The sequence below is a fragment of the Amphiprion ocellaris genome, chromosome 10 (genome assembly GCF_022539595.1).
Source record: "Amphiprion ocellaris isolate individual 3 ecotype Okinawa chromosome 10, ASM2253959v1, whole genome shotgun sequence".
NCBI lineage: Eukaryota > Metazoa > Chordata > Actinopteri > Pomacentridae > Amphiprion > Amphiprion ocellaris.
In genome coordinates, this window is record NC_072775.1 from 17,414,706 (window position 1) to 17,425,800 (window position 11,095).

At 38.6% G+C, this 11,095-nt stretch overlaps 1 protein-coding gene across 1 annotated transcript; it reads right to left on the minus strand.

Moving 5' to 3' along the window:
• Positions 1 to 1,068: 1,068 nt before the first annotated feature.
• On the minus strand, positions 1,069 to 9,004 carry snorc (secondary ossification center associated regulator of chondrocyte maturation). The gene is made up of 3 exons (XM_023285741.3): positions 8,653 to 9,004; positions 3,244 to 3,408; positions 1,069 to 2,082 (listed from the first exon to the last, which is right to left on the minus strand). Exons 1-3 carry the CDS (start codon positions 8,987 to 8,989, stop codon positions 1,973 to 1,975), a joined length of 612 nt encoding a protein of 203 aa, XP_023141509.2. The 5' UTR covers positions 8,990 to 9,004; the 3' UTR covers positions 1,069 to 1,972.
• Positions 9,005 to 11,095: the final 2,091 nt, after the last annotated feature.

Consider the following 11,095-nt stretch of genomic DNA (forward strand, 5'->3'; position numbering starts at 1 on the left):
TTTGCCACAGGTCTCTGAGTGTGTTGAGTGTCTGTAAGTGTGGTTTATATTTCCTCAGACTGGAGTTTCCATTTCTACAAAAACTTACTTATGTCTGCTGCACCTCGTGAGTTCACTAAACTACCGCTGAAGAGGATTATTTTTATCATAACATTCAACATGTGTTTTAATGTTGAAATAAACAGGCCACGACCATGTGACTTTATATGTCTGCATGCATTAGGTTCCTGATTTCTGGGCCACCGACTAGTTTATTAACAGCATCCAGCAGCAACCACTAACAAAGTACAAAAAAAAATCCAATACAGTGATTTCTGTATCTGTGCTGTTATTGGTACTGATATTAGGATGATAGAAAGCCTGAAGCCAGACTTCAGAGTGTCTTTTCTCAAGTCTGTGAGAAGCTGCAGAAACAGATTTAGACTGTGATTAAGGTTTGAGGGTTTCCTGGTTTCAGGTGCTGAGATGACTTAACAGGATTTAACGTGTACGAATTCGTTGTTGCCAACTTTTCGTCAGCTGTAAGACGTAGGGCTGAACAGTTTGAACTTACATCAGTCAGCAGAAAGATATTGTTATATTAGAATGAATCAGCAGAGTTTAAGGGCACAATAGAGGGGAACGTTAGTTTCACTTCTGGGAAAACCAAAGCTTTTTCTGTAAATGCAAATGAAGCTGCCAGTCGCACTGCCACCTACTGTTGTGAAAGAAGTGAGGTCAGCTGTCTGTGAACGCAAACCTCATCTCATGTCAGTTCAGTTTACGCATTTTTGAGACATGTCTTTTTAAAACTGCTCTCTGGCGAGTTTAGAGAACAGCACAGAATAGAAAGATGACATTTTTACAGTAAAAATGTGATCATGATGCGCCGTAACTGTAGGGTTGTAAAATAGAGAAAATGAAGAACTGTTGTTGATGATGATTTTCAGTTTATTATACATCACTGGCCTAGTTACAAATTGTATCCCACACATTGCTTCTATGCTGATCAACACAAAAATAACAAGATGGTTAGACTATTAATAGTAAGAAAGGATCATGTGCTAAAAACCACACAGCAGTCACAGATATTTGGCATCTGATTTATTCATTTGTTCAGCTCAAATTGGGCAAGTGACTTTACCATGGCAACATGCAGCTGTATGGCTGAAGACTCTGGGGCATATAGAAAAAGAAAAAATAATTCTACTAAAATCCTTTTTCCCTTGCAGAAAAAAAATAACTTCCAAACAAAACAAAACCAAAAAATTTACTAAAAACACTGAATTGAGTGCAAACACACATTCATCCTAACTTCATATTTGGTCTGCAGGTACAAATAACCTTGCTACTGTTTACATTCATACATTGAAGAAGCCTTTTATAAAAATGTTCTCTTCTTATTTTGACTCCACAAATGTTTGTTAATGGTGTAATACAAACTTGTATACGGTGACACCGAGGGAATATTTTAGAGACTATTTGAACACAAGGTAAAATCACTGTGAAAGGCGAATAAAAAGTTGATGTGTAGGAACATTAATCTCAGATTTCTTGACTAGGCACAGACGAATAGAAGCAAAAACACATGAGGAAAAGAAGAAAAAAAAAAAAAACTACTAGAAAACAAAAGGCCCACAAACAAGGTCAAACCATGCATGCAAGATCTCGAAAAAGGAATGTGTAAAGCGGAACAAAATTCAAATGGCTACGATTGCACTGGAAGAGCCAGCCAGTTTCTAACAAGTGGGCATGTAGAGCAACAACTTGAGAGTTTACAGGAGTAAATCTGTAAATAGTCAGTTAAGGGACCTGCCACAATGTTCAGCATCTACAGCAAAGCAAAAGACGGCTGTGAAACAAACACAAGGGGCGAGTTCAGAGCTGACGGATTGACACGAGCTGCTAAAGACAAACAGTGACACGCAGACACTCACGCTGTACAAACACACACATGCACACACACATACACAAAAAACAGGACGTATTTGCTCTAGGAGGCGGTGAACTTCCTGAGTGTGATGACGATGAGGGCGAGGAGGACCGACGCTCCCAGGAACACTGCTATAACTATGGCTGTGATGGCCCCCGGGCCCAGAACCCCTGCAGACACACAAAATGTACATATACACTGCAAAAACTCAAAATCTTACCAAGTCTATTTGTCTTATTTTTATTCAAAATGTCTCATCCCACTTGATTTAAGATGCTTTCACTTAACAAGTGACATTTCAGCAAAATGGAGGGACTTGTTTTAAGACAACACATCTTAAATATCTTGTTAAGTCAATCTTGAAATTATCTTGTTTTGAGTTGTATTTTACAAGAAAACTCAAAATAAATTTAACCCTCATGTCATCCTGCGGGTCAAATTGACCCGTTTTAAAGTTTGAAAATTTGGTGGAAAAAAATATATTTTCACAGTGAAACTTCTGATGTCCACATTTTCAACATTTTTGGGAAATCTTTGAACATTTTTTGGTGGAAAAAAAATCTTTTAAATGTTTCTTAAGAACATTCACAAAAAAATCAACCAAAATCCAGTGAATTTGCTGGATTTTGTTTGATTTTTTTGTGAATGTTCTTAAAGAAAATATTAGAAGTTTTACTGATATATATATATATATATATATATATATATATATATATATATATATATATATATATATATATATATATATATATATATATATATATATATATCTTTTTTTTACATAAAACTGTTTAGGGAAACTTTGAAGGAATTATTAAAATTTTCTTCCAGAAGGTTTTGCAAATTTTCAGAAATGTGGGGAAATTTTTTTGCCGATTTTGTAGATTTTTTTCAGATAAAGAAACAATTTTTTTGGTGCCTGTAAATGAGGACAACAGGAGCATTAACACATCTCAAATTAGGAGGTTACATGAAAGCAAAAATCTATTTTTGAGTGAAAAACTGCAATATTTTTAGCATGTCTGGCTTGTTTTAAGACACCTAAGCTTGACAATCCTGGTAAAATACAGTTTAAAATAAATTTTCACAGCTAATTGTAAGATCTCAGAATTCTTATTCATATCTTATTTCAAGAAATTTTACCAAGCCATTTTTCACTTGTTCTATTGGCAGATGTTTTCACTTATTTCAAGGTAATAGTTCCTTGAAATAGGTTTTTATTTTCTTGTTTTGAGAGGGGCATTTTTTCCAGTGTAAGTTTAACAATCTGACATCTGATCGGAAGCATTATGTGTCTGTGTGAGCTAGATTGGCTCAAGAAGAAGCTTTACCTTCCTCGTCCAAAGCGTGGGAGTGTGTGGCGTCCTCGTAGTCGTAGGTGAAGGACTGCTCCGTCACGTCCTGGAAGGGGACTCTGGTGGTGACGTCGCTGGGCGGCTCTCCAGACATGGTGTCCTGGTTGTCCCTGGCTGTCGAGGCGGGGTCGCCGACTGTCTCTGCACAGCAAAGAGCAGGCTTTAATCTAGAATCTGACACTGAACCGTGTGTTTTCCTAAGGCGGTCATTTCACTGATGGGGCTTCGCTAATGGGCCTGTTTGCCTTTTCTCTGAGGCCTTAGGGATGCAGAGCTGCATGCATGGGCCCTTCTGTAAGCCAACAGCCTCTCTCTTGTCCTGCTGGGTCACACCGCTCAGCTCAGGGCATAAGGATGTCTTTGTGGAGGATGAACATTTTGTCTGTTTGAGCTACAGGTAGCCTCTCAACATGTTTCTCTTTTCCACAGCCAAACTTCAAACAGAGCAAACAAACAAGCAGCCTGCATTAGAGGCGCTGATTTGCTGGCAGTGCATAAAGCTCTTCGTCTCTTCTCTTTCCATTCCAGATTGTCCTTGTTGGACATTCCTCTCCTGTAAGCTGAGACTTTTCACACCTCGGCTGTAGCCCAGAGAAACAAGGTGTCTCTCTGGGCTTCGTTTTTGTGTTTCCTAACTCCGCATTTAGAGCCTGGCTGCTGGAAATGTTGTCTTCATTTACGGGCACCAAAAAATATTGTTTCCTTGTCTGAAAAAAATCCCCAAATTCAGCAAAAAAATTCCCTAAATTTCTGAAAATTTGCAAAACCTTCAGGAAATAAATTCCAATAATTCCTTCAAAGTTTCCCTTAAAAGTTTTATTAAAAAATCCCCCGAATTTGGCAAGAAAAGTCTTGTAAATATTTTCAAAAAATGAGTAAAAATCCTCCAAAAAAAAACTAAAAATATCTAAAGTGATTACATATATATATATATATATATCAGTAAAACTTCTAATATTTTCTTTAAGAACATTCACAAAAAAAATCAATCAAAATCCAGCAAATTCGCTGGATTTTGATTGATTTTTTTTGTGAATGTTCTTAAAGAAACATTTTTTTTAAACATTTCTTTTTTTCCCACCAAAAAATTTTCAAAAATTTCTCAAAAATGTTGAAAATGTGGACATCTGAAGTTTCACTGTGAAAATATTTTTTTCCCACATTTTGAAACTTGAAAACAGGTCACTTTGACCCGCAGGACGACACGAGGGTGAAAGAGTGTAAACCACGTCAACGGCTCTGAGATTGTGGTTTTCTGCCGACTCTGGTAATTGAACAGTTGTTCTTCAGAAAATCCAGAGGAATAGGAGGGAAAGATCTGATCGTCATCTCTCCTGAAAAAACAAACTGTTGGTGCACAAGCCCACCCATTCAGACGCTCACTAATTCACTTATCCTATCCTCAACTCGACGCATACCAACAAAACCGTAATCCAAACATATTTACACTCAGCTTATTTAACGCTGCATATTTACCTTGTAGCCTCTGATGCCCTCAGTAGATCTTTTCTCTACGCCGTCATCATTGAAGACGCATCATTTACAGTCATGACAGAATGACTTAAACCAGTGCTTATGATATAAAATCATCACATGTAAAAAATCAGTTAGATGTGGTGTCTTCTTAATTCTGATATGCACTTGTGATGTGAGTATTTTGATACTGCTGTGTTGACTCGGAGTGGTGTGCAGCTTCCTGTTCTGTAGCTGGCTGAAGGTTTGGAGGCCCAGGCCCGCCGCCAGCTCAGCCATCAATGAGGCCTTCAGCCGAGGGCACAAAAGGCAGCTTGTGCGGTCACGCAGGGCGGCAGGCTGCGACCAGTAACAACCGGCCAGGCCCAAACCAGGCACCGGCTGGGCACTGGATGTCAAACAAACTTGTTTATTAAATAGTCCCTGTGTGTAAAAGGCCGTGCCTTCTGGACAGCCTGATTTAATAAGAAGGCAAAAAATAATAACATGATGTTTTCCGTTGGTGTTTGTTTCCATAAGGAGGGGTTCACTCAAGCTTGTAATTTCTGCTCAGTTGAAATTAACAACTGAAGTTTCTAGAAACAAACATTCTTCTTTAGTTTGTCCTTTAGCTTCTTCTTTATTTTCTGGTTTAGTTTCGTTTTTAGTTTCTGGTTTAGTTTCTTCTTTAGTTGCTTTAGTTTCTGGTGCAGGGTTCTTCTCTCCTGCTATGTCAGACTATACGTCTTTTGAACTGCAGTTCTGACATATGAGCTCATGGACCCGCCAAAAAAGTGCCAAAAATATTTCTACAAGTGGATTGTAAACGCTGTGGGTACAGTATTTATGCAGTTTTCAGTGTCAGTATGTTGGTTGCTTTAGGAAAGTTTTAATTTATACTACTGGAGTGATGCAGTTTGTTTGAACCACTTATCCATTGATATGAGGTAAAAATTCCAAGTTTCAATTCTTTTCTACATATTTTTTTTATTCATTTTGTTTTGTTTTTTACCTATTTAATGGGTAGTTCATTGAAATTTTTTTCTTTTTTCTTTTAACTTTTTCATTTGTTTATCTATGCTCTCTAATTGATCATTATCTATTACTATTAGCTGATAACTAATTAGCTATGATTTTAGCTATTACAACTAGTTAGTTCATATTTTATAGAACAGAATAGAATAGAACATGCTTTATTGTCATTATACAGTGTATAACAAAATTGGAAATGTGTATTTATGTAACTATCTCTACTGTTATTCATTACTTTTAGCTAACTATGTACCTTATTAGCTCAGGCTTTAGCTAACTATCTTCAGTGTTTGTCCTTCAGTCTTTTTTAGGTATTTTCAACTAGTAATGCAGTAGCTAAATATTTAAACTGTGTTTCCATTATTTTCAGCTATTTCAACTGTTTATCCATTGCTGTTAGCTAAGTATTTGAACTTTTTATCTGTTATTTTCAGTTTTATACCGTTTATCCATTTTTAGCTATTTCAACTTTCTATCCGATTTTCAGCTAAATTTTAAAGTCTTTTTCAAACATACTATCATACTTAGCTAAATATAGTTAGTTAACTATGACAGTTAGCTATCATAGTCGCTAAATATTCTACTGTTTATCCATTACATCAAGCTATTTCAACTGTGTATCCATTATTTGTAGCTAAAAATTTTAAGTGCATTCATTATTTGTGCTATTTCAACCATTTATCCCTCACCGTTAGCTAAATAGTTCAACTGCTTTTAGTTACTTAAATCATTTACCCATTATTATTATTAGCTGTCAACTGTTCATTACTTTATCTATGTATTTAAACTGTTAGTTACTTTTACTATTTCATATATTAAATACTTGTATCCGCTTCACATGTTTTGAGCTTCAAGTCACACTTTCAGCTAACTAATTTCATTGTTAATTTATTGCTTTTGACCATATTACATCATTATATCATTTCAACCATTAATCCAGCACTTTTATCCAACTATTTCCAACTTCTTTCAAAATAGTTTTTATGTTGAAATTGTCTCAGGTTAGGCTAAGGCAGTTTACTGTTTGTTGCACATGGATTAATTCATCTTAACCATGTTTGACACTTTCTTCCTGACCATAAACGTGTTGATATATTTCAGTGATAGCTTTGTTGTTCTGTCAGAGTGGGTTTTCAGTTGAGCCATCCCTGTACTCTCTCCTCTCGTTGGAAATCGCTGCAGTTTTTAAAGACACACTGTCACACTCCAGATGTCAATCCAGAACCCTTCTTCTCTTCCACCACACAGGCCCAGACTCATTAAAGCCTGGCAGACTGTAAGGGAGGCTGATTTCAGACACTAAAAACACAGAAGGCCATTTGTTGGTACCTCAGGCCTCTTCTGGAAGGATTTCACACCAGCCAGACAGATGACAAAGCACATAGACGAGTGTGTGTGAAAAGCAACCTGGCAGAGCATCGAAACCGCAACTGAAGCAGCCCAAACATGACACTGGTGATGCTACGTGCCCTCGCTTCACCCTCTTTAACTACCACAGGGGGTGACCACATTTTCAGTAACAACATATCTGAAAATGTCCGGTGTGTTTTGCAGAAATAGCATTTGACTGCTAGAACTCCTCTCCATTTCCATTTTCGAAACCACCGATGACCTCTTTTCTGTATTGCAGGCTAGTAGCATGAGCCGCTCACACTTTTAGATCATCAGCCACTTGGAAGTAGATCACTGCGATTGTTTGAGTAATGATCACACTGTGTTGCTTAAACTTCGTCTCTGACACATCTTGGCTCGTTTCCCACGCTGAGTCAGCATGTCACGCTGCTTCAGTCGGTGTTGCGGTCGAGACTTGCAGGCCTCCTTGAAAACATCACATACTATACATGACAACCGTGTCACTCACAACAAATCCACACTCATCCTTTCTAGCAGTTCTTAAAATTGTGAATTTTCCAGATTATTCTAATCCAACAAAACTTTACTCCATTAGAGTTGTGATTTTCATCCCTAAATCAAGACGTAAGAAAGTCATAGGTGCACATGTGGTTTGGAACCTTTTTGTCTATCACATGTTAGGTTTTGTGTAAAAGGTGACACCTCACAGCTTTTTTTTTTCTGTCTCTACAGGACAGGGAGGACATTGTCGTCACTGTTACCCCCTTGTCGTCCCACTGCCCTCTTGACCTCTACTCTGACCCCTTTGGGCCTGAGAGCTACTCAACTGGGTCCAGAGATTTTCTCAAGTCGATCCGGCAGATAACAAAAAGAGGAACAAAGAGACGTTTGACATAAGTAAGAGAAAGCGAGAGAAAAAGCTGTAAAGTGCTTATCTGACTGTAAACACTTCCTAAATCACAAAAAAAATTCACTCCATTTGCTTCTTAATGTCTCCAAAATCTGTCACACATACGAAATGAAGTCAACGGCACCTGAAATGCAAACCGACACTCCACTGAATCACTTCAGTTCAGCTCCAGTGAGGGCAACGAGTTTTTTTTTTTGAGTTTCATACGAACATCAGGCATCATGAAAGCGACTGAGTCATCCTGTTTGTCAAAGAGCAGCTTTCACAGCTCTCAGAGGTTTAACAACTGCATCATTCTACATCAGCCTGCTGACACACACACGGGCCTAAGAGTGTGTGTGGACAGCAGGTAACTTCTAGCTTTAACAATTTAACGAGTAATATTTCTGAAAAAAGGTCAGCAACACTTAATAAAAAATATAAAATGTTCCTACGATGAGAAGCTTGTGACTTCTTACAGATGCGCTCAGGACTTGTTAAACTGATTTCCCCTCATGTGACAGATGTTTTCTATACATCTGGCTGCAGTCTCACACTTTTGTCTTCTCTGACTATTTCCACCTCAAATAGCACAAGCAAGCAAAGTTGCGTACTTGTCACCCAGTCACAGAAGTAAAATAAACTGAACAGGAGGTTACCTGTGCGCACAAAGGCCACCAAGAGGCTGAAGAGTACAAGCGGGACGACTGTGCAGATGCAGCTGCTGCGAACCATCGTGGCTGCCAAGGATGAGCGTCTCCAAAACTCCTTGAGCAGCGACTTCGACCGAGTGACTGACCCTGCGAGAGGAGCAGGAGAAGAGTACAGGGGAGTGCAGGAAGGGAGGAAAGGTAGCCAGCTAAGGGGTGAGAGAAGGGGTGGGACTAGGTGTGCACAGGACTGTCTGGACAGTGCCGACTTTGTGAGCACATCATCACAGGGCCCACCCACTCCAAAACTCCTCTGGCCACATAGCTGGGTGCGAGGGGTAAACATTCGGCGTCTGCTGACCGTGGCCAGGTCACATCACAAAGGTCTCTGCTGGACATTTTACTCCTGTGGACTCAGAGGGAAACATCTGACCGCAAATACGTTGGTGCTGCAGGAAAGAGCTGGCTCTAAAGTGGGAGTACAGAAGTATTAGTAGCAATGTTCCCTGTAATTTTTCATGAGTCTGAGCAAACACACAAACTCCATGAGCATCCCTTGGACCACTGTGAGCAACATCAGACGTGTGCACTGTGGTCACACCAGCATCACATCCATTCAAGTTACATGGTTCATTAAAAGAATCAAATTACAGCATTTACATTTCTGTTAAAACGCTTTGTCAACAGGAGCCAGTTGAAGGCTGCAGTGATTTTAGTGACACTACAATGTATAAGAGTGAAGTTATTGAATATTTGTCTCTCTTTACTGTTGCAGTGGTTTTACAAATTGCAGATGGACCCTGTTCACTCCATAGACACCAATGTTATTCCTGTAGCTTGAAAGACAGCTACTTTTGATAAAACTGGGCTTGTAGCACATTGTCTGCCTTGCAACAATGGGAAAGAGGCACCGTTTGTTTTGACAACCTATATCTAATGAGTTATTGATGCTGGAAGTCTGAATCTGTGAATATCTTTCCAACTTTACTGAACTTGGGGCCACTACCACCTAAGGAGTGATATATTTAATTTTGAAAAAAGCATTTAGCCATACTTAAAGCTTTAAGTGCTTTATTAACACGGAACTAAAAATTTTGTATTGTTTTATTATCACAGGTTCTGTCTGAAAAGAGATGGCATCATTTTAAACAGTGAAATCAAACTAATAAAATGTAATGACCAATCAGTGAGTAATACTGGATTCTGCAAAAACATAAACAACTTTTTAAAAAATCTAAATCTTATCTTAACACAGTTAATGTATTAACTTATTTTTGTGTTTATGCATGTATTTAGTGATTTATTTAGTACTGATAACATATCAGAGTTCTGAGTGAATTTTTCTTAAGATAGACAAAGGCCATTTATTGATTACATATAGGCTGTTAAATGTTTATTAAAAACTAAAAAGCATTTTAAAAAAAACAATTCAATTCAATTCAATTCAATTCAATTCAATTCAGTTCAAGTCAATCTTATTTATATAGCGCCAATTACAGTCAAATTGTCTCGAGACGCTTTACAGAACCAATATGCCTGACCTTCAGAGCAAGCCAAAAGGCAACAGTGGCAAGGAAAACACCCTTTTAACAGGGAAAAAAACCTCGAGCAGAACCCGGCTCTAATGTGGGGGGACCCATCTGCCTGCTGGCCGGGCGGGTTGACTTAGGCATTTATTGAGTCACTAAAATACTGTAGAGTACAGACCACATCAGCATGATTATAAGCATCCTCTGGTAAATTAACAACCAGATACTGATGTCTCTCACCATATGGACTTCAGGAGATGACTGGGGGATGATAAACTGTGACCTACTGGTTGGGTTCTCTCTGTTCTCATGTTTCTTACATGTTTGTCCCCTGACAGCCGGGTCCTAATGTTTTTTGAGCAACACACCATACTATGACGTTTTTACAATGATGGTTCTATTATGGAACCAGTTTGACATGTTCAGGTGTTCTTTGTGTGAAAACTCAGAGATTTCAGGTATCAGAAGGTGGTTTTCAACTTTCTTTGTTAACTTTCTGCTTCAACTTTAAACTAAATTTCCTTCACTAACCCAGCCCTCTCGACTTCCAGGAAGCTGTGTTCCTATTGGCTGTCCAGGTGGCTGCTTGGTATTATCAGGAACACCTGAGCAGCTTGGTGTTATCAGGAACACCTGAGCAGCTCAGTGTCTTCCTGCTTTATTTAGCTGCAGCCAAACATTTCCTCTGCTTCTCTCCCCACTGAACCGGGTTTGACTCTGTTGCTGTAGTTTGTTCTTTAGGCGTTGGCTTGCAGCTTCCAGCAGTAAAATCGTCTTTAATGTGTTTCTTGGTGTGTTTTAGGGCTTTGTACTGGATAGTTGTCTTGGTAAATGAGGTTCTTTAGCCACAGTTAGCACATGGTGCTAATGTGTGCAGTGATTAGTGGATTTGCTGCAGCTGAGTTGTGTCTTTATCTTGGCTG